Source organism: Rhinatrema bivittatum, chromosome 5 (genome assembly GCF_901001135.1).
Source record: "Rhinatrema bivittatum chromosome 5, aRhiBiv1.1, whole genome shotgun sequence".
In the NCBI taxonomy this organism is placed as follows: domain Eukaryota; kingdom Metazoa; phylum Chordata; class Amphibia; order Gymnophiona; family Rhinatrematidae; genus Rhinatrema; species Rhinatrema bivittatum.
This window is the reverse complement of record NC_042619.1, coordinates 336,803,892-336,827,070: the sequence shown is the minus strand read 5'-3', so window position 1 is coordinate 336,827,070 and position 23,179 is coordinate 336,803,892. Positions and strand designations below refer to the sequence as shown.

Below are 23,179 nucleotides of genomic sequence, written 5' to 3'. Positions count from 1 at the left end.
AAGGGAGGGGAAGTCAGGTGGTGCACGGAGAGTGGTGGCATCACAGCACGTCACCTGAGGTAAGCAAGCAAGGAGGAGAAGAGGGAGAGGAACAAAGGGGACAGAGAAAGAAGGGGGAAGGGGGAGAGATGCTAAAGAAGAGGCCCTGAGAGTGTATGTTTGAGCCCTTGTGTTTGTTGTGAGGCAGTGGATAGGTGTCTACCTGGGAGTCTGTATGGTGGTGGGGGAGAGTGTGTATGTGAGAGTTGTATGTGGGGAGACAGAACATGTGACAGATGGCATGTGAGAGCATGCATATGTCTGATATCATATAAGAGACACAGTGAGCTGGGATACTCAGGTGGAGAGGTTAGCAACAACTGCAGCAGTTCCTGCCAGCTTGGCTCATCTGCCAGCAGCAGCAATTGATACTGCTGGCAGATGAGCCAAGTTGCCAGGGACACTCATTGCACTGAAATGCCGAATAATTTGCAAAAAATATTGTGCTATATTGAAAAATAAAGGTGCAGAATTTAGAAAATATGTGCATAGAATTTTCAATTTTTTGTTACTGAATTTATAATTTTTTTGCACAGAATTCCCGCAGGAATAGCCTGGGCTAACTAAACCGGACTCTGTAAAATTCTTCAACTTTTTCTTTTTTTAAAGATCCATCCAAGTAAGAATAAGGAGAAATAACTGTAAAAGAATTATCTTTTCTAAAGTTAGAGGGAGAACCGTAGGTGCAACACGCAATTGCTGGAGTCAGAGGAATACAGAGGGAATGTAAAGGGCGCACTAGCTAATAAGGGATCGCCTTCTCAGCTTTTGCTCTGACTCCATCTGCTGGAAGGGGGAGACAACCCATGGTCTGAACTGATCCCTGTCTGTATAGGGAATGTATAATTAGGGACCTTTATTTTCAAGTTTTTTTTTATTTAGTGTGGGAATTTCAAAGTTGTAACATAATGTCAATGGAAAAATGATTTTGATATAATAAACACGAGAAATATTGGTGGAAAAGTCATTTTTCCACGGATTTCGTTGTTCAAACAATGAAATTTCCACTCAACATTAAAGTCCCATGGGCCGTTAGGGCCCTAGCACGCTGTAACACACGTAAACCTCAGAAGGAAACGCCCACTTTCTAACGTCTCCAGATTCAGGCACGCAGTTAGACAACCCCCATCGGAGGTCCTCACTGTATCCAAGGCGCCCTTGACCGGCCCCTGCACTTTAACATGTGGAGGGGCCGGGATTTCTCAGACTACGGACAAAAGCCGCAACCAATCAGCGAGATCATCCAGCGGCTGCGTCCAATTCAAACAGCTATGGGCGAACCGAGGGGCGGGCTTTTGGTGTGGTTATTGTGCATGGGTGTAGGGGTGAGCGGGAGGAGGTTGTAGCCTCGGGAAAAATAAAACAAAAAATAATAATTCTGCTGTCCTTGCCATGTTACGCTCCGTGCCGGCCGCTGTGGCCGCGTTGCTCCTGCGTTGGCGTCGCCCTGTCGGGCCGGGGCTACTCTCATTGCTGGCCAGTCACTGCAGTTTTGTAACGGGGCAACGGCTGCGGCGCGCGCAACAGATCGCGCAGCTCTACGGTAACCTGTACACGGAACGTGGGCGCCGCGGCCTCTGGCGCCGCCTGAGGGCTCGTCACGCCGGGGCCTGTCGCCTCATGGCCGCCCTTGGCGGGGTCTTCCTGTGGGAGGAGGCGCGAGTGAGGGACGACGAGCTGCACAGGTGAGCTGCTTTCAGAGGTATAAAGGTGTGTCTTATGCCCTGGATTTGCTGCCTGACGCGGGGCAGACTGGACAGCTGTTTTTAGCCCATTGTGTCCATGGTGTTGTAGTTCTTTTTTCTGTAAGAAACGTAGGCCTACATCTTCACGCGTTTAATGGAGCAAAACCAGAACTGAATTATCCTCTCCAGGCTGGCTTGGGTGACGAGCTAACCATACCAGGTTCAGCCACTCATGACTACATCTCCGTGGGAGGGGGTCATTGACTACAATTGCAACCTGCTCTGTAGATCTTGCTGCTTTTCGCTGGTTATCGCACTTATCCCAGCAGCCAAAGCTACTGATTTTTGCCTTGTCGCCTTTTTTTGCTTTCTAGGTCTGCTGAAGAGATGAGAAATATGGAGATGTTGGCTGGAATGTTCCATAGCCTGGGAGCTGAAACAGGACAGCAGTATGTCTTGGATCCTAGAAATACTTCTTGCACAGCTGTCAGTGATGCATTTGAGACACAGGGGTGGGAGATAGTGATGGAAAAGAAACATTTCCGATTATGGCGGCGACCCATTGAAGGGACGCATCTCTATCAGTACAGAGGTGAGGGTCAGAGGCACAGAAGTCAATGCAGAGATGAGGGATTGAGATGCCTTTAGAGCTGTGTTAGTATAAGAGGGAGGGAAATTGGACAACAGAAGTATATTAAGAACATAAGAATTTGCCATACTAGGTTAGACCGAGGGTCCATCAAGCCTAGTATCTTGTTTCTAACAGTGGCCCATCCAGGTCACAAGTACCTGACAAGATCCCAAACAGTAAATTGATCCTATGCTATTATTGCATAGTGATAAGTAGTGGCTATTTCTTAAGTTTACTTGGTTTATATTTAATTGACTTCTCCTCCAGGAACTTGTCCAAACCTTTATTAAACCCAGCTATGCTGGGAGAAATACATATTATTTTATTGGTATTTGGGTGAATGTACATATTACTGTTTTGAAGCAGAGTGATGAGAGGTCAGAGGGCTGATTTCCTTGTTGGCTATCTCATGCAGTCACCTTTCCATAGATCTGAAGAATGCCTTCCTTGTCAGTGTAGTCTGGATTAGTGAAGGACAGAAAGCCACTCTTTTGATCACATATTTTAGCTTTCCCTTTTGAGGTGGAATTCTGTTGGCTCATGATCTGAGACTGGGTTTAAATGACTGGGAAAAAAGCGAAGTGTAGCGATTTTCCCTAATATTCCAGAAACTCACTTATTCCTTTAATCCATTCTTGGATCCCAAGCAACCATACTGCAGGTCATGGGGAAGCCATGTTGCTAGCAGCCAACTGCAGTGTCCCAAAAATCAACTGGTTCAGTACCAGAATGTTGGTACTGATAAGCTTCAGGGACCTGGGAGGCCAAATGTTTGCATAACTACCTCTTTCTCTGGCTGGTGTGTAATAAAGCACGAGTAAAAAGTGTTGAGCATTTCAGCACACTTTTTTTTTTTTTTCAACATACATGCCAAACAGTTAATATCTTCTATAATAAGCTAATGGTATGCAAAATAATTAGGAGTTTAAAAAACATGTAAACCTAAAAAGTGAAAAAAAATGCATAAATAATCACACAAACTGTGCTTTGTTTATAAAAACATGATTTAGGGGCACAACACATAGTTATGTGCACAACTAATGTTTTGCATGCATAAATCATCATTAGTATGCACAAGAATTTAAGAACATTAACCATGCTTTATGCATTTTGTATGCAGAAAACATGATTTTCCCGTAGATAAGCGGCATGAATTAGCCATTCTGTCTGGGATGTCCTCCAGGTAGCTAGGTGGAACATGATTTCTGTGCTTAAAAATTGTGCTTCTAAAAGTTATGTGCACAAAACATGAGTTAGGTACAATAAACATTTTATGCATATTAAACAAGATTTTTGCACAGAGCATTTCTCTCACATAAAACATGCCTACACATCTCTCTCTATTAGGGAGTAATGGCTAATGCCTTGATTAACTTGGAATGTTCATGGAGGAGAGCAAATTTGTGTACACATTTTTTGTGCACTAAACTTGTTAAATCAGGGGTAAAGCTGTATGCACAAACTATGCACACACCCTCATGCTAATGTGTACAGCATTTAGTAACCTTGCTAAATTAGGGCCTACTAACCAGTTTTAATACTTCAGATTATTACTAAGATTGGATATAAGATTGGTGGGAGTGGAAAGGGAAGAGAGATGGGTTTTGAATTAAGTTATGGGATCCTGTATGCTCATCTCCTCAGGAGGGTAGAGAAACAGAAGAAGATAAAGAATAATATTCACCAAGTGGTTAAGCTTCTATGGCTGGCAGCTGGGATTTATCTTTGCAGTGGACAGGAATGACTGGGTAGACTGGAGGGATCAGTTGGTATTTTTCTTACCTCAGCTACTGATTGTTATGTAAAGTCCTGAGGGAACTACTCAGATAATGGATGGATTTGATGCAGTTCAGTGAGTGTGTTTTTTCTGTATTTGGAAGTGATTACAACAAGGGGCAGTGTGTATCCATCTGCCTTTCCAGAAGCCTCATTGCTTCTCTTGTCTTTCCACAGTCTTCGGGTCATACACAGACGTGTCTCCTCGGCAGTTCTTTAATGTGCAGGTAAGAAGCTCTTTTGTGATGTGCCTCTGTGTGCAGAGCACCAGTGCCATTAGTACCCTTCACTATTTATTTTCTCATTTTTGATGCTTTTTTTACTTCTTAAAAACAAATGTATGTATTTGCTTTATCTGTGTGCATATCTCCTGAACCATTTAATCAACAACCAAGTTTCAGGATAGGTGTATTCATGGGCATATGGTGACATCTTAAGTTGGTGGTGCACCAGAAATTTTGCTAGGCTGTGCACAAAAAACATTAAGAACAAGCTAATTATTCAAGTGAGGGACTGATGTGTTTCTAAGTACATACCCTATACAGAAAAGTTTAATTTTCTCTTTACTATGTGTCTGTAAGAAGGTTAACTTGGGGATAGAGGGGGTTGGAAGGGACAGCAAAAAAGGCTACTTTGTGGGCCTTGTATTACTGCCTCTTTAGCAAACCCCATCCTAATTATTGCCCAATACAACAAGACTGTCTAGATGCTGATGTCCCACCTCATGAGACAACAGAGCCGTAGTGTGCCTATGGCCATGGCCATAGGTGCTGCTACCAAAAGGCGCCATGTGCCAATGAGCAGTATGGCGGCTGCTGGTGGATCCTCAGTAAAAGAAAAGCAGGACGGCCCTGTCGAACTTGATGGTGTGGTTGTCGCGGACTTAGTAAGCATAAAAGCAGAGCAGCCCTCTTGGCAATGCTGCTGGTTCTGGCATGGCTGCACTGCTTTTCCATTTACAAAGGCCGTGCTTACCACGCAGTCAATTTTGGCAGGGCCACGCTGCTTCTTTGGAGGAGGAGCACCCCTGCAGGAAGTAGTCAAATGATAGAGCTGGCGTGGCCTCATGGCCGCCGGAAGTCGTTCTCTTGGCCACAGTGGCTGAAGGAGATTGCTGCTGCTTGCTCCGTTAAGGAGGAAGTGAATGAGAGAGAGGCATGTGTGCTCGTGTGTGGGGAAAGTGAGAGAGAGCGCATGTGTGCTTGTGTGTGGGAGAGTGAGAGCATATGTGTTCACAGCTACCCCATTTCCCGTACGTACCCGGATCAGTCTAGACAGTGGGTTGAGCCTCCTTTCCAGCAGGTGGAGACAGACTAAAACTTGTAGGATGCCCTATATCAGGACAGAGCCTATCCTCTACCCCTTCGGTATTCGTCTGTCTCCAGCAGGTGCAGCATCTCCCCTTCGGTTCTCTGCTGTAGTCTAGTCAGCCTCTTCTTTCTCTTTAGGCTCAAGCAAGTGCTTCTTTTGGTTCTTATTTAAAAAAAAAAAAAAGAAGGATCTCTGAAGGAAATTTCTGCCTTCTTTAGTGCTTTTCTGTTTTTTTGTGTGAGAGATGAGACGTCCGTCTCCCAGCTCTTGCCCGGCTCAGGGGGCTTGTCCCTTTTGCAGGAGGGGGTTCCCTGCATAGTCCTGAGTCCGTGGACGCTTCCAGGTGTGGGGACCGACACTCTCTGGGCCTCGTTCCCCCTCTGGCTGCCGAGAGGGTTTTGAACCTGCTGCTGCGCTCAGTAAAAAAAAAAAAAAAAAAAAAAAAAGGAGTTAAAAGGTGTAAAACTTTCAATAAGTTGCAGGTACTCACCTACCTCTAACTTATTTGCAGCAGTTGACCAGCTTTTTTATTTTTTCTGGTCAGAGTAGGGCTAGAACCAGCAGTCAGAGAAGCAGAAGGCAGCAGGTTTCCTGCCTGCTCTCTCCTGCTGTGCAGGCTGTCAATCAAGCTTTTTTCAACTTTTTTTCTTCAGCCGAGTTTAGCTATGTCTCAGCTGACAGCCTGTCTTCTTGTGGGCTGTCCTCTTCGTGTTTTCGCGTCAGGGCCTCTGCACTGCTTGCCTGCCGGGTGGGGAAGGTCCCTCCTCGGCAGGACAAGCAAATTTAGCCCGGGGCTCCACTCCTCCCGGCATGGCTAGGCCTTTCCCAGGTCGGCAGAGCCCGGGAACGGCTGCCATTTTGGATTTTTCATTTGGGCCGATTTCAGTGCTCCCTGGGGCTGGGGGGCTGGATTTTTATGATTTAGCCCCCGTGGGTCCCCAGGAGGGGGTCCTGACCTTCCCTCCCCCCCCCCCCCCCCCCCCCCCGGCAAATCCAGGATCCCTTTTTCCGCGGATTTCGTTCGTCCTCATGCACAAATCTTATCTAGCTAGCCTACATGAGCTGGATGAAAGCCCCCCCCCCCCGGCCAAAAATCCCTCGTTCAGCGCCATTGACCACTGGACCGGCCGCGGAGCCTCAGGGACCAGTGCGGGTGGTCCCGGGGATGCCCCCCCCCCCCTCCGGTGTCTCCCGGGTCCTCGTACCCCGCTGCTTCCTCGGATTCGGCGGATGCCCCTAGAGGGGATGACCCCAGAGCCCTTCGTCTTTTTCGTAAGGAGGAGTTAGAGCCTCTCCTCCCTTTTGTTTTGGAGGAGCTGGGTCTGGAAAGTCTCATGGCCTCACTCCCTAAGGATATGAACCCGGTTTTGGGAGGGCTCCGGGCCTCGGCCTTTCCCTTCCACCCCATGCTTAAGCTCCTTATCCTGCGGGAATGGGAGGCTCCTAAGGGTGCGCTCCGGGTGGGGCGTGTGATGGAGAAGCTCTATCCCCTCTCGGAAGAGGGCTTGGAGTTGTTGCGATATCCATCGGTGGATTCTTATGTTTCTGCAGTGGCCAAGCACACCACGATTCCGGTGGAAGGTTCCACGGCCTTGAAGGATTCACAAGATCGTAAGCTGGAGGCTCACCTGAAGCACATCTTTGACGTCCTAGCCCTCGGGGTTCGGGCATCTTGCTGTAGCAGTCTCATGATGCGGACGGGCCTCCAGTGGGTCCAACAGTTACTCTGCGCCCGGGAGCTTCCGCCAGGTGAGGCAGAACAAGCCGAACGTCTGGAGGCGGTAATCGCTTACGTGTCAGACGCCCTCTACGATTTGGTCCGTGTGCAGACGAAGGCGATGGTTTCGGCAGTGGCTGCCCGGAGGCTCCTTTGGCTACGCCACTGGTCGGCTGATCAGTCCTCGAAGACCCGGCTGGGCACGCTTCCCTTCAAAGGTAAGATGCTCTTTGGCGAGGACCTCGACAAGCTTATGGACTCCTTGGCTGACAACAAGGTCCATAAGCTTCCAGAGGACCGCCCTAAGTCTTCTCGGTCCTTCGCGGCCTCTCGCTTCAGGGGTCAGCGTCACTCCGCTTCTTGCGGGCGGGGCGGTGCTGCGAAGGGGTCTTCTTGTGCGCAGTCCTGGTCGCAGTCCTTTCGTGGCAGGCGGCCTTTTCGCGAGGGCCAGCCCGTGCGTACCACCGCTAAACCTGCCACGCAATGAAGTTCAGCCGACCCATTCCTCGGTCCCTTACCTCGGCGGACGCCTCTCCCTGTTTTTCGAGGAATGGGTCAAAATCACGTCTGATCAGTCTGTCCTCAATATTATCAGAGATGGGTACGCTTTCGACCTCGTCAGGGAACTTCCAGATCTTTCTGTTCTCCCCTTGCGGCCGGGCCAAGAGGGACGCGGTGGTCCAGACTCTCCCCAAGCTTCTGGATCTGGGGGCGGTGGTCCCAGTCCCAAAAGGGGAAATTGGCGCCGGCCAGTATTCTATTTACTTCACCGTGCCAAAAAAGGACGGGTCCTTCCGCCCAATCCTGGACCTCAAGATCCCCCACTTCCGCATGGAAACCCTATGGGCGGTCATTGCGGCGGTCCATCCCGGAGAATTCCTTGCTTCCCTCGATCTCGCAGAAGCATATTTTCATATTCCCATCCACCGCGACTACCAGAAGTATCTCCGATTCCACATTCTCAACCAGGACTTCCAGTTTCGAGCTCTCCCCTTCGGCCTCGCGACCGCTCCTTGCACCTTCACAAAGGTCATAGTAGTAGTGGCGGCGGCCTTGCGCCGGGAGGGTATTCTTGTCCATTCCTATCTGGATGATTGGCTCATCAGGGCCAAGTCGAAGACCTCTTGCCGGCGGGCGGTGGATCGCGTCTTAGAGCTCCTTGCCTCTCTCGGGTGGATAGTGAACTTTTCCAAGAGCAAGCTTCAGCCCTCCCAGGAGTTGGAATTTCTGGGAGCACACTTCGACACCCGAGTAGGCAAGGTATTCTTACCTCTGGTGCGAGCCCTCAAGCTGATAGATCAGGTCCAGAATCTGATTGCGTTATCTTCCCCCGACAGCCTGGGATTATCTCCAAGTCCTGGGCTCCATGGCTTCTATCATCGACCTGGTCCCCTGGGCCTTTGCTCATATGCGTCCGTTACAGAAAGCTTTGCTGTCTCGTTGACAACCAGTGTCGGAGCAGTTCCACGTAGTCCTTCCGTTCTTGGAGTCTACTACCGACGAATTACAGTGGTGGCTGTCTCTTCCTCATCTCCTGCAAGGGATGCCTCTTCAAGCTCCACAGTGGACGATAGTAACCACGGACGCCAGCCTGTTGGGCTGGGGTGCGGTCTGCCTTTCTCAGTCCACCCAGGGGACATGGTCCCAGACTCAGTCGTGCTGGCACATCAATCGACTGGAAACTTTGGCGGTCCGCATGGCCCTTCAGGAGTTCCTTCCCCTGATCCGCGGCAAGGCGGTACGAGTCCTGTCCGACAACTCCACCATAGTCGCCTACATCAATCGCCAAGGGGGCACTCGCAGTCCCCTGGTGGCCTTAGAAGCCAGCCGCCTCTTCGCCTGGGCGGAGCGTCACCTACAGTGCCTTGTGGCCTCTCACATCGCCGGAAAAGACAATGTTCAGGTCGACTTCCTCAGCCGGCAGTCGCTCGATCCGGGAGAGTGGGAGCTCTCGGACGCGGCCATGGCTCTGATAGTGGACAGGTGGGGTCCTCCTCATGGCGACTCTGCCCAATGCCAAGGCCAATCGGTTCTTCAGCCGCTGGCGGGAGCACGGCGCAGAGGGCGTGGATGCTCTGGCTCTCCCTTGGCCAGCGGAAGTCCTTCTGTACGTGTTTCCCCCGTGGCCTCTGGTAGGAAAGATTCTCAGGAGAATCTAACTCCACCGGGGTCCGGTGATTCTCGTCGCTCCCGAGTGGCCGCGAAGGCCGTGGTTCGCGGATCTCGTCAATCTAGCGGTGGACGGGCCCCTGCGCCTCAATCATCTCCCTCGTCTCCTCCGGCAGGGGCCTGTATTTTTCGACCAGGCCGATCGCTTCTGTCTAGCGGCCTGGCTTTTGAACGCGTCGCCTGAGGCGCAAAGGCTATAGGGAGGAGGTCATCTCCACCCTGCTGCGAGCCCGGAAGCAGTCTACTTCTCTGGCCTATGTGCGCATCTGGAAGGTCTTTTGAGTCCGCATGTACGGAGGCGAGTGTCCCGGCGCGCTCCACCTCGATCCCTTTGGTTCTTTCTTTTCTTCAGAAGGGTCTCTCTAAGGGTCTCTCCTTCAGTTCCTTACGCGTTCAAGTCTCTGCACTCGGCTCTCTCCTGGGTAGGGTGGACGGTCATGCCTTAGCTGCTCACCCGGACGTGATTCGTTTCCTGAGGGGTGTTAGACACCTCCGCCTCCCCTCCCGGGCCACGTGTCCATCTTGGAGTCTCAACCTGGTCCTTCGTGCTCTCTGTGCGGCTCCCTTTGAGCCTCTTCGCCACGCTTCGCTCAAGGATCTTACTCTTAAGACTGTCTTTCTGGTCTCTATTTCCTCTGCTCGTCGTATTTCCGAGCTTCAGGCGCTGTCCTGTCGGGAGCCCTTCTTGCGTTTTTCTGATTCCGGGGTCTCTCTCAGGACGGTTCCTTCCTTCTTGCCTAAGGTTGTCTTCGCCTTTCACATCAACCAGTCGGTAGAACTCCCTGCGTTCTCTCCGGAGGAGATTGCTGGTACGGCTGGGGGCGACCTCCGTCGGCTGGATGTCAAGCGAGTCTTGCTTCGTTATCTTCAAGTCACCAATGACTTCCGCATATCGGACCATCTCTTCGTCCTTTGGAGTGGTCCCAACCGGGGTAAACGGGCTTCTAAGACCACGATTGCGCGGTGGTTGAAAGAAGCCATTTCCTCTGCATATCTTTGTCAGGGTTGTCCGCTTCCTGAAGGTCTGAAAGCCCATTCTCTCCGTTCTCAGGCTACTTCGTGGGTGGAGAGTCAGTCTGTCTCCCCGCAGGAGATTTGCAGGGCTGCCACTTGGACGTCTCTGCACACTTTTTTGCTCGGCACTACCGTCTGGATGTCCACGCCCCGGTGTTCGGTTCCTTTGGGCGGCAAGTGCTTCGAGCGGGATGGTCTCGGTCCCACCCAGTTTAGGGAAGCTTTGGTACATCCCACTGTCTGGACTGATCTGGGTACGTACAGGAAAGGAAAATTAGTTCTCACCTGTTAATTTTCGTTCCTGTAGTACCACGGATCAGTCCAGACACCCTTCCCTGTCTGTCTTCTGTCCTCTCGAAGCTTGTTTTCTTGCAGGTCTGCAGATTTTCATATTTTCCTTGGTGCAAAATTACTGAGCATTTACACCGGAAGCCTTGGTGGTTATTTTATACCAAGTTTATGCAAGAGCGTATAGGTATACCATGCTTCTACATTAATTTATGGTTGCTCCGTTGAGCTTTTTGGTTACTTGCTTGATCCTATTCTTGGGTTTATTGTTTTATGCTTTGACATACGTTATACTGAAGGGTGAGAGGATAGGCTCTGTCCTGATATAGGGCATCCTGCAAGTTTTAGTCTGTCTCCACCTGCTGGAAAGGAGGCTCAACCCACTGTCTGGACTGATCCGTGGTACTACAGGAACGAAAATTAACAGGTAAGAACTAATTTTCCTTTACTCTCTGCCCGCCAATCCATGACAATTTCAGAGCATCTGGAAATCAAAAGTTACAAGGTATGGAGAGAGGGGAATTTTTTAAAATCCTTATTTTAATTGTTGGGTGTTATTTGTCTGTTTTGAAATATTTTATTGATGCTTGGAAGATTTTAATTTTAATTATTTAATGTTCTATTCATTAATTGATTTGAATTATTCTTTTTATTGGTATGTTTTTACTAATTTTGTTTTATGAGGAATGGCTTTCTTTTTGTTATATTGTTGCAGTGTCTACAGAATTTGGCTTGTTGCAGTTTCCAGTTCAGTTTTTGTCTGTAAATTTCTATTTCCCTGTACGTACCAGGATCAGTCCAGACGGTGGTTATGTCCCCCGTCCAGCAGATGGAGTCAGACAAAACTTCGGAGGGTCCTGGCATATAAACCAGTGGACCCTCTGCTGATCCTCAGTATCTTTCTGACTCCAGCAGATAGGAGTAGGGGAACCTCGGGCTTCCCCTGTCTTGAGGATATTTCCTCCTCTGTACTATTCCTTTATTTTGTCTCTTCTGAGGTTGGATCAAGTTGATTTAAAAAAAAGTTTTATGTTTGGAGGTTGTGTGACTTGCAGGCAGTGCTGTCCAGTCACCTCTCCCTCCTCCATTCCTCCCTCTGTGGGGTAAATTATCATTTTGATTTTCCTGTCAATTTCTTACTTTCTCACAGGTTTTTGTTTGGATACAGTTAGCAGGGAGGTGGATGCTGGTGGCTCCAATCTCTCCCCTCCCTCGCGTCCTGCCCCGCAGCCCCGAGACATGCGCATTCCCCGGGGCTGCTGCAGCAGAGCGGTCACATTCCTCTGCTGCCTATTAACAGGGGCAGAGGTGTAGCGGAGGCGTCTTCCTGCTCCCCGCGGCGCGTTCTCTACCGGCCCCGTAGCGGCTAACCCCCCCCCCCGTTCACCGCCGAGCATGCCGAGGCCGTCCCAATGCTCGGCGTACGGCGAACCAGGGGTGCGGTTGTCTCGCGAGGGTCTGTGTTCTAGGTGCCTCCCTGGTGGGGAGGGCACCTCGATGCCGCCGGATCGACTCTCTTCGCACGCTTTAGCGCGCCACAGGCAACAGGCGCTGGCCCTGTCTCCGCTTTCAGCGGGAATGGCGGCCATCTTGGAAATGGAGGAGTGCGTGCGGCAGCCATCAGAGGAGGAAGGGGAGGATTTCATCGATATGCCCCCACCGATCTTGACTCCGGTTCCATCTCTAGTCCCCCAGGGACCCTCAGGAGACACCTCTACTACACCCCCCCCCCCCCCCCCGGGCCCCCCCCAGATTTTTTGGTGGATTTCATTGTGCTCATGCACAATGCTTATTTACAAAGGCTGGAACATCCCATGGTTCCCTCGGTAGGACCACTGCCACCCAAGGCCCCTGGTTATCGGATCCTCCCTAGGGAGCCCAGGATGCAGCGGGGAGAGGGGGGGCACCAGGGTGCATTTTGCCCTCCCCTGGCGGGAGTGGCGGGCTCTTTACCGGATCGGGGGGGGAATCCTCCATCGCCACATCAGGATGATCCTCTCCTGGCAGCACAGCTGGAAGGAGATGACCCACGGGTTCTCCGTATCTTTCAGAAAGAAGTTAGACGCTCTCATCCCACATATCCTGCAGGAGCTGGACATCGAGCCCCCCCTTGACCCGCCAGGACCCTCCACTCCTGTTGTTGCCTCATCCAGCAAGAAGTGGGACCCAGTTCTAGCTGGCCTACGCCTATTGTCCCGGGCCTTTCCCACACATCCCACCTTCCTCCAGCTATTGGCCAGGGAATGGGATACTCCCGAGGCCTCCCTCAAGGTCGGAAGGGCAATGGAAAAGCTATATCCTCTCCCCAAGGATTTCCTGGAGCTCCTCAAGGTCCCAAAGGTGGACTCAGCGGTGTTGGCGGTTACCAAGAGGACAACAATCTTGGTTACTGGTGGCACGGCCTTGCGGGACCTACAAGATAGGAAGCTGGAAGTCTACCTCAAGAAGGTCTTTGAAGTCTCAGCTTTGGGAGTTTGCGCTGCCATTTGTAGTTCACTAGCGCAGAGAGCAGGACTCCGTTTGGTTCAGCAACTCCTCTCTTCTCAGGACCTGCCGCCTGAGGAAGCAATGAGAGCAAAAGTACACAATAAGCAACCAAATGTCCGATCTTATACAACTTTATTGTGTAGAAACAATGTATGCAAATGAGCCCGACTCCAGCCGAGTTTCGCTCATTTGCATACATTGTTTCTACACAATAAAGTTGTATAAGATCGGACATTTGGTTGCTTATTGTGTACTTTTGCTCTCACGGCTTTATTAAGCAACCTTCCTTGCTTCTTTTTTAGTGCCTGAGGAAGCAAGCCAGGCAGATCACCTGGAGGCCTTCGTAGCCTACTGAGCAGATGCTCTGTATGACTTGCTCCGCGTTCTGGCGAGATCCATGGTTTCCGTAGTCTCGGCGAGGCGCCTCCTCTGGTTCTGCAACTGGTCAGCAGACTCCTCTTCCAAATCCAGTCTGGGATCTCTTCCTTTTAAGGGCAAATTCCTCTTCGGTGAGGATCTGGACCAGATCATCAAGTCTTTGGGGGAAAACGCGGTCCATCGCCTGCCCGAGGACCGACCACGGGCCACCAGATCGTTTAATCCTTCCAGAAGTCGGGCCCGCACATAACGCAGTTATCGCCGTTCCAGACAGCTGGTGCCCGGACTCCTTCCAGATCCCAGTCTTGGCCTCGTTCCTTTCACGGCCGCAGACCTTCTTGAGAGGGGACGGCCCAAGGGGCCTCCTCCAAGACCCCTCAATGATGCCAGACTCACCCACTCCTCAACTCCCCGGATCGGGGGGCGGATAGCTCTCTTCTACGAGGAGTGGGTCCATATCCCGTTGGACCAGTGGGTCCTAGACATCTTAAGGAGCGGTTACGCATTGGAGTTTGCTCGCCTCCCAAGGGACAGGTTCCTCTTCTCGCCTTGCGGACCGAGTCACAAGCAGCTGGTTGTGCAACAGACTCTTGGACCTCGGGGCTATCTCTTTCGTCCCCTCCGGAGAGGTGGGCTCGGGTCATTATTCAGTCTACTTCGTGGTACCCAAAAAGGACTGATACTTTCGTCCAATCTTGGATCTCAAGGAGGTCAACAAGTCTCTCAGAGTCCTTCACCTCCGAATGGAGACCTTGTGCTCAGTGATTGCGGCGGTACATCAGGAAGAGTTCCTCGCTTCTCTCGACTTGACAGAGGCCTATTTACACATTCCCATCCGCAAAGCCCATCAGAGGTTCCTTTGTTTCAAGATTCTGAACCAGCACTTTGTTCCAAGCTCTCCCCTTCGGCTTGGCGACCGCCCCGCGGATGTTCACAAACATCATGGTGGTGGTGGTGGCTGCTCTTCGACGGGAGGGGATCCTAGTGCATCCATACCTGGACGACTGGCTCATTCGGGCGAAGACTTTCTCCCAGGGGCAGGCAGCGGTCACCCGGGTCATCCAACTCCTCCAGTCACTTGGCTGGTTGTGAACTTCGCCAAGAGCAGCCTCAGTCCTTCACAGTATTTGGATTTCTTGGGAGCACGCTTCAACACGGTTCAGGGCAAGGTTTTCCTACGACTGGACAAGGCACAATCTCTCAGAGAGCAGATCCAGCACGTCGCCGCGCTTCCTGCGCCCACATCTTGGGATTACCTACAGATCTTGGGATCCATGGCTTCCACTATCGATCTCGTAATATGGGCTTTTGTGCATCTGCGGCCCTTACAAGGGGCACTACTCTCTTGCTGGAAACCAGTCTCGCAGGACTAGCAGCTCGTCTTTCCTCTCCCTCAGCTTGCCAAAACCAGCCTGAGTTGATGGCTGGACCCACTCCATCTTGCACAGGGCGCTCCTCTCGAGATCCCGGATTGGGTGGTGGTCACCACTGACGCCAGCCTGGCCGGTCGGGGAGCAGTGTGCCAACGGAGTTCAGCGCAGGGCCAGTGGACAAAGGCACAAGCAGCCTGGCCGATCAATTGTCTGGAAACGAGAGCAGTACGTCTGGCGCTCATACACATCCTACCTCTTGTGCGGAACCGAGCGGTACGTATTCTTTCAGACAACGCGACCACAGTAGCTTACATCAACCGCCAGGGCGGCACGAGGAGTCGACATGTTTTGCTGAAAACGGCCCGCCTGATGTCGTGGGCAGAAACTTATCTCACGCGCCTGGCAGCCTCCCACATCATGGGCGTAGACAACATTCAGGCAGACTACTTGAGTCGACAGAGACTGGATCCCGGAGAGTGGTCCCTCTCCGACGAGGTGATGCAGCTCCTCATTCGTCACTGGGGAACACCCCACCTGGACCTCATGGCAACTCTTCACAATGCCAAGGCATCTCGGTTCTTCAGTCGTAGGCGGGAGCACGGCGCAGAAGGCATAGACGATCTGGTTCTCCCCTGGTCGCGTCATGTTTTTCCTCCATGGCCACTAGTGGGCAAGGTACTGCGGAGAATAGAGCTACATCAGGGTCCCGTCATTCTGGTGGCCTTGGAATGGCCACGGTGTCCTTGGTTCGCGGACTTTCTCAACCCCGCGGCGGATGGCCCGCTACGTCTGGGCCATCTTCCTCATCTGCTCCATCAAGGGCCGGTATTTTTCGACCAGGCAGAACGCTTCTGTCTTGTGGCCTGGCTTTTGAAAGGCGGCGGCTTCAGCACAAAGGATACCCTGGCGCAGTAGTTTCGACTCTTCTCAAGGCTCGGAAGACCTCGACTTCGGTTGCCTACGTGAGGGTCTGAAAGGTCTTTGAATCCTGGTGTACCGCTCATGGCACTCATCCCAGAAGGGCCTCGGATCCTTGTGTTCCTACAGGACGACCTGGAGAAAGGACTCGCCTACAACTCCCTGCGAGTACAAGTTTCCACATTGGGCTCGCTCATTCAGTCCACCGACCATCCCTCTTTTGTCTCATCTGGACATCACCCGCTTCCTCAAAGGGGCGGAACATCTGCGGCCTCCGGTTCAGGATCCATGTCCTTCTTGAAGTCTTAACTTGGTGCTTAAGTTTCTGGCAGGTCCTCCTTTTGAGCCTCTGCGTAACGCCACCATCAAGGATCTCACCCTCAAGACCGTCTTTTTGGTGGCCATTTGCTCCGCACGCCGGATCTTGGAACTCCAAGCACTCTCATGCAGGGAACCTTACCTACGCTTTACGGATGTCGGGGTATCCTTACGTACAGTGCCTTCCTTTCTCCCCAAGGTCGTCTCAACTTTCCATGTGAATCAGACGGTGGAGCTTCGTCCTTCACAGCCAACGAATCAAGATCCCTCCGTCACCTGGATGTCAAGCGCAGTCTAATCTGCTACTTGGAAGTCAGGGTCTCGGATCATTTGTTTGTTCTTTGGTCGGGACCAAGGAGGGGTTCTAAGGCCACGAAGACAACGATTGCTAGATGGCTCAAGGAAGCCATAGTGGCGGCGTACATTGGAGCGGGTTGGACACCTCCGTTGGGTGTCAAGGCCCATTCACTTCGTTCTCAGGCAACATCCTGGGCGGAATCCCAGTCTGTCTCCTCTCAAGAGTTTTGCCGGGCGGCGACTTGGAAGTCTCTAACTTTTGCACGGCATTATCGTCTGCACTTACAGTTGTCAACCTCTGGGTACTTTGGCAACAGGGACATTCGAGCAGGGCTTTCAGGGGCCCACCCGATTTAGGGAAGCTTTGGTACATCCCACCATCTGCACTGATCCTGGTACGTACAGGGAAAAGAAAATTATTTCTCACCTGCTAATTCGTTCCTGTAGTACCATGGATCAGTCCAGATGCCCTCCTTAGGCTTTGGGGTGTTTTCTTCTTCTCTCTGCTCGATCTGACCCTTGGCTCTTGCGGTTCATGCTCTGTTATTGACTGTTTGCCTCTGTTCCTTGGAGGCGATTCTACGGTTCTTCTTGCAAGTTCATGTTGGGGGCTTCAGTTGCCACAGTTACAGTTTAATTTTTCGATTGGTACTCTTATTTATTTATTTATTTAATTTGTTATTTTTATATACCGACATTCATCTCAATTGAGATATCACACCGGTTTACATTCAGGTACTGGAGGTATTTCCCTATCCCCAGAGGGCTTACAATCTAAGTTTTTTGTACCTGAGGCAATGTAGGGTAAAGTGACTTGCCCAAGGTCACAAGGAGCGACAGCGGGACTTGAACCTTGGTCTCCTGGTTCATAGTCCACTGCTCCAACCACTAGGTTATTCCTCCTCCCTACTCTTGATCCATCCTCTTCCATTTTCGGGCTTTGATATTCTCTATACTGAGGATCAGCAGAGGGTCCACTGGTTTATATGCCAGGACCCTCCGAAGTTTTGTCCGACTCCATCTGCTGGACGGGGGACATAACCACCGTCTGGACTGATCCATGGTACTACAGGAACGAAAATTAGCAGGTGAGAAATAATTTTCTTTTATACTGTATGGTCTCTTTATTCTGTATTTGAGGGGTCTATCTGTGCTTTGCATGTGTGACTGACTGCAGTGACTACTCCTCGCTTTTTTGTGAATGCAAATCCTTTTTTCCACATTTCCTCTTGCTGTTGAAGCTTAGAGCAATGTTGGAGTCGCATTAACCGTGTGTATGTTTATTGAATAAGGATATTATCTCCAGGTAGTAGCCGTCATTCCCGCGAGCCACCCTCTCTTCATTCACATCCTATAGACTTTATGGATCCACAGTGTTTATCCCATGCCCCTTTGAAGTTCTTCATAGTTCTGGTCTTCACCACTTCCTCCGGAAGGGCATTCCAGGCATCCACCACCCTCTCCGTGAAGAAATACTTCCTGACATTGGTTCTGCGTCCCTTACAATCAGCATTGCTTTCCTGGTGGAACCAGATCTTCGAACAATTTCACCTGCCTCTTCCTCTTACTGATGCTGCACGATCCAGACTAGATTGGTGGCTCCTCTCTGACAACTTGAGTCGAGGTGTTCCCCTGGTAGTACCCAAGTGGATGGTGATTACCACAGATGCCAGCCTCTCTGGCTGGGGAGCGGTCTGGGGAAATCTGTGCAGGAACTGTGGTCTCTACATGAATCTGTGGTCAATCGCCTGGAGACCAGAGCGGTGTTTCTCGCGTCACAAGCTTTTCTTCCGCTCCTTCAGGGGAAGTTGGTCAGGGTTCTATCCGACAATGAGACCACAGTGGCGTATATCAATCGTCAAGGAGGGACCAAAAGCCGACCAGTAGCGGTGGAAGCTCAACAGTTGATAAGCTGGGTGGAGTAGCATCTGGTCAGCATTGCGGCATCCCATATCGACAATGCTCAGGCAGACTTTCTCAGTCGTCACCGACTTGATCCCGGGGAATGGGACTTAGCCGGCGAAGCCTTTCAGCTCATTTGTGCAAAGTGGGGCACACCCAGAATGGATCTGATGGCGACATTAAGGAATGCCAAAGCCCCACACTTCTTGGGTCGCCGCAGAGAGATTGGAGCGGAAGGAGTGGATGCTCTGGTTCTTCCCTGGCCAACGAACGTCCTACTGTATGTATTTCCACCGTGGTCTCTGATTGGGAAGGTACTCCGCCGAATAGAACTCCATCCGGCGGAGGTGATCCTAGTCACTCCAGAGTGGCCAAGATGTCCCATGGTTCGCGGATCTGATCAGTTTGACTGTGGTGGAACCATTGCATTTTCGGGATTTCCCGGTCCTTCTACATCAAGGACCCGTCTGTTTGGAAAAGGCGGATCGCGTTTGTCTAGCGGCATGGCTTTTGGGAGGTGGCGTCTGAAGAGCAAAGGGTATTCTGACGCAGTTGCGACTACACTTTTGAGATCCCGCAAGCCATCAACTTCCCTGGCTTATATTAGTGTGTGGAGAGTCTTTGAGTCCTGGTGCATGGAGCGTGAGGTGATTCCCACTAGAGCTTCGGTGTCTGATATATTGTTTCCTTCAAGCCGGACTATCCAAGGGTTTATCATGTAGCTCTCTTAGGGTGCAAGTAGTAGCCCTTAGTTGTTTATGCGGTACTGTTCAAGGGGTTGCGTTAGCTACGCATCCGGATGTGGTTTGTTTTCTTCGGGGGGCAAAGCACTTGCGACCTCCTGTCAGACACCCTTATCCTTCCTGGAGTCTGAACTTGATTCTCTCTGCTCTGTGTGCTGCGCCCTTTGAGCCTCTGAAAAGGGCGATGCTGAAGGATCTCACATTGAAGGTGATTTTTCTTGTAGCTGTCACGTTTGCTCGTAGAGTGTCAGAGCTTCAAGCGTTAGCCTGTAGAGAACCCTTCTTGAGAATTTCTGACTCCAGAGTTTTCTTCATTTTCTTCATTTGAATCAATAGGTGGAGCTCCCGTCTTTTACAGACCTGGATTGGTCAGATTGCCTTTCTAGGGACTTATGGAAGCTGGATGTTCGCAGAGCGTTGCTGCGTTATCTGGAAGTTACGAACATTTTTGTGTGTCCGGCCATCTGTTTGTATTGTGGAGTGGTCCAAAAAGAGGTAATATGGCGTCTAAGACTACGATAGCCCGTTGGCTGAAAGAGTCTAAGTTCATCGTATTTATTGCGTGGCTAAGAGTTGCCGGTGGGTCTTCGTGCCCATTCTACCCGTTCTCAAGCAGCATCATGGACTGAATTCCAACAAGTTTCGCCACAGGAGATTTGCAGAGCAGCTACATGGAAGTCTGTACACACTTTTGTGAGGCATTACAGACTGGATGTCCAGGCCCCAAATTCTGAGGGATTTGGAGAAGGTGTGCTCCGGGCGGGCCTCTCCGGGTCCCACCCCAAGTAAGAAAAGAGCTCTAGTACATCCCAGGACTGATCCGGGTATGTACAGGGAAAGGAAAATTGGTTCTTACCTGCTAATTTTCGTTCCTGTAGTACCACGGATCAGTCCAGAGTCCTGCCCGCGTTAAGCTTAAAGGTAATGGAGAGTGCGCTCACTCAGCATTCATTTAGTTTGGATCTGCAGATTGAATTTGTTCCAGGGATTCAATGGATCCTGTTACCGTTTGGGATTAGTGAGCCAGCTCAGAAAAAGGTATTGTGTGTGTATATAGTTAAGAGTTTTGGTTTTGAGCCATTCTGCTTTGAAACTGATTCATACTGACGGACTGTAGGTGGCACCTTGGGGATTAGGGCAGAGTCTGTCAAAACTTCTCTGTCTTCATCTGCTGGAGGGGAAGCAAAACCCAGAAGTCTGGACTACAGGAACCAAAATTAGCAGTTAAGAACCAATTTTCCTTTATTGCATAAGGGGTTTTGGATGGGCGTCCAAAACACGCATAAAGCCATGCGCTTAGCTGAGTTCACTATATTGCAACAGCATGAAGGTGAATTACACTCAGATACAGTAGATAGGTTCATGCCCAAGAGAGCTTACAGTCATAAGGGGCAGATGTGCGAAGTCTTTTCTCCCATTCTATATCTGTAGGTGAAAAAAGCTAAGTGCATTAGGCCCTAAGTTTGTATCTGAGGCAATGGAGGTTGAAATGACTTGCCCAAGGACACAAGAAGCATCCTAGTTCGCAGCCTGCTACTCTAACCCAGCGATTCTCAACAGGTGTGTCGCCAAGCACCTGCAGGTGTGTTTCATCCTACCTGCAGCCAGTGGGGCGAAGATCAGAGTGCTGACCATTGTTGGAGACCAGGCCGGCAGGGCCCAAAGATCGGAGCGCTGCTGCTGGCGGAAACCAGACAGGCAGGGGCCGAAGACTGAGCTGTTCAGCTGGGGCCTGTGTGTGTGTGTGGTGTGTATTTGAAACGGGGATGGTGCTTCTATGTGTGTGGTGTGTATGTGAGGGGGAGAGGGTGCTTCAGTATGTGTGGTGTGTATGCGAGAGAGAGAGCATGTGTGTGAGAAAAAAAAACTAGTCCTGAGGTTGTGACTGGTATTGTGTGTGTGTGTGTGTGTGTGTGAGCAAGGCAGAGACTGGTTGTCGTCCCTAAGGAATAGGTGAGGACAGCTTCAGCAGCTACTGCTGCTTCTGGTGTGGCCTGCAAGAGAAAGAAGAACTACTGGAGAGGGTAAATAAAGTTGGCTTTCCTAGTGTGTAGCTAGATGGACTCAGGACCAGTAGGTTATGTGCTCTTCTGCTAGCAGATGGGAGATGGAGTCAGATTTCAAAGCTGATGTCACTCTAGATATAACCTTGCAGTAACCTCAGCTCTTCAGTATCTGTCTCCTAGCAGATGCGGACACTATCCCACACACTAGAATAGTGTTAAGAATTACAGCAAAAGATACAAACTACTTTATCGCTGGCACTATTCCCCAGTGAGGGTGGCCAAGTGGAGCCAAGGCAGTTCGCCTAATTGCTGGCGACAGTGTTCCCAGAGGGGTACATATTGGCACATGTGATGGGAATGTCCTCAGCTACAGGGGTTTTGGGTTGCTTGTCAAGAACTAGTAGATAAGGTGTGGGGTGTTCAGGTCTGGTTACAAGCGGAGTATTGGTTACTTGTCCTCCCTTATCCTGAGCTGGATGATGAAACACAGAAAATGTTTTATTATCTTACTACTGTTGCCAGGCTACTGATCGCTGCCCAGTGGAAATGTATTAACCCACTCACACAGCTCTATGGCAAATTAAGGCAAATACATTATATGGAACAATTAACGGCCCACTGGGACACCCTGCGCAAATTTTATAGGATGTGGGCACCGTTGATTAAATATCTAGCTCAAATGGACAAATGTAACTGAAAACATGAGGCATCTCTGAGAAGGGGAAGGGGGGATAAATAAGGGAAAAGTGGGACCGACTTGTTTTATTTTTGGGTATTTGGGAACTGGAGGGAAAGTTATCTTATTGGAACTGTTATGTATTTTCTACTAGGGAGGTATTACTATTGTTAAGTACGTGCCTATTTGTGTGTATTGTTTGTCCCATACTGTTTGTAAGATGGATTTTACTATGGAAAATAAATAAAACTTTAAATTAAAAAAAAAAAATTACCTTAAAGAAGATTAAGGGTCCCTCCCCCAGTTGAGAATTCCTGAGGTGATTCCGATATCCCTCAGAGGTGTGCCTTGGTCCGGTAGCCAGTTTCCGGCGTGGACTTAGCCCCCAGAGTGGCTAAAAGGCAGCGGATGCACATCCGAGCGCGGCGGTGAAGGCAGAGCCCCCCCGCAGCTGGAGACCGTTCTAGCACACGATCAGTAAACGCTGAGACCAGGTAAGCAGAAAACCTTAATTTCAGGTCTCCGAGGCTCGGATTGCCGTACCGATTCTGTTTTCTCCTTCCGGAGAGGTAACAAGGGAGCACTGACGGGTTGAGCAGCCCTGGTTGGGCTAGGCCCTGACCGCAGGGGTCCACGTGGAGACACTCGGGTGTGCTATCTTATGCGTGGAGGGCGTGGCGTAATCTTCCCTTCTTGACCGGCGAAATGCGCAGGGCAGGCCGGGTGGCCGATGCGCCTAAATTGCGTGCGTCCACTGCAGCGCACAACTAAGTGCACACCGCACACACAACGGAGCGCAACGCGAGCTTTGAAAGCTCATTACCTGTGCGCCCAAACATAGAGGCGATGGCACCGGTACCCAAGAAGGCCAGAAGTCACTCTTTGCACAGCCTGCCACATAAGAGCCACGCAGCCTGAACTGGAGTCCTGCCTGTGTCAGCATTGCGAAGAAGCCCAGGGGGAACCAAAGCCTGATCCCTTACTGTTGGGGGATGGGTCTGGAACCACTACCGATGTTAGCTCCCCGGATCTATGCAACTCAGAGATGGCTTCTCCACAAGAGGGGGCACCTCTGGAGCCCCTACTCCAACTCCCCCCTGGGATTAACATGGACCCAGGGACCTTCTCCCGGTTAGAATTTTTCCAAGGCCTGCAAGCCTTTGTTAAGGCGTAATCAGCCCCAGGCTCAACCTCTGTCGGAAGCACAAGATCCTCCCAGTCCTGCTCAGATGCCTCGAGACATGCCTTGCCTAACCAAGAACTTCCCTGACAGGGACCCAGACACCTCAGATGATAATAGTGACTCCCTGGAAGAAGGAGAAATTACTCCAGGAATGGAACCATACCGAACCATGCTTCGCTTCTTCCACAAGGATGAATTACCAGCTCTTGTTTCCCCAGACTCTGAAGATGCTGGGTATTCCTGGCACGGATCCTATGGTGGAACCAAA

General features: G+C 50.8%; 1 protein-coding gene across 2 annotated transcripts in view; it reads left to right on the top strand.

Annotated features, from left to right (window-relative positions):
- Nucleotides 1–1,097: 1,097 nt before the first annotated feature.
- The window catches only part of STARD7 (StAR related lipid transfer domain containing 7), a 141,926-nt gene continuing 119,844 nt past the window's right edge, over nucleotides 1,098–23,179 (top strand). The window contains exons 1-3 of one of the 2 annotated variants that reach the window (XM_029604454.1): nucleotides 1,098–1,724; nucleotides 2,099–2,316; nucleotides 4,309–4,358. In XM_029604454.1, the coding sequence (XP_029460314.1) occupies nucleotides 1,432–1,724; nucleotides 2,099–2,316; nucleotides 4,309–4,358 (561 nt within the window). In that variant the 5' untranslated portion in view covers nucleotides 1,098–1,431. The remainder of the gene's footprint in view (nucleotides 1,725–2,098; nucleotides 2,317–4,308; nucleotides 4,359–23,179) is intronic. The other variant, XM_029604455.1, reaches the window with a different exon arrangement.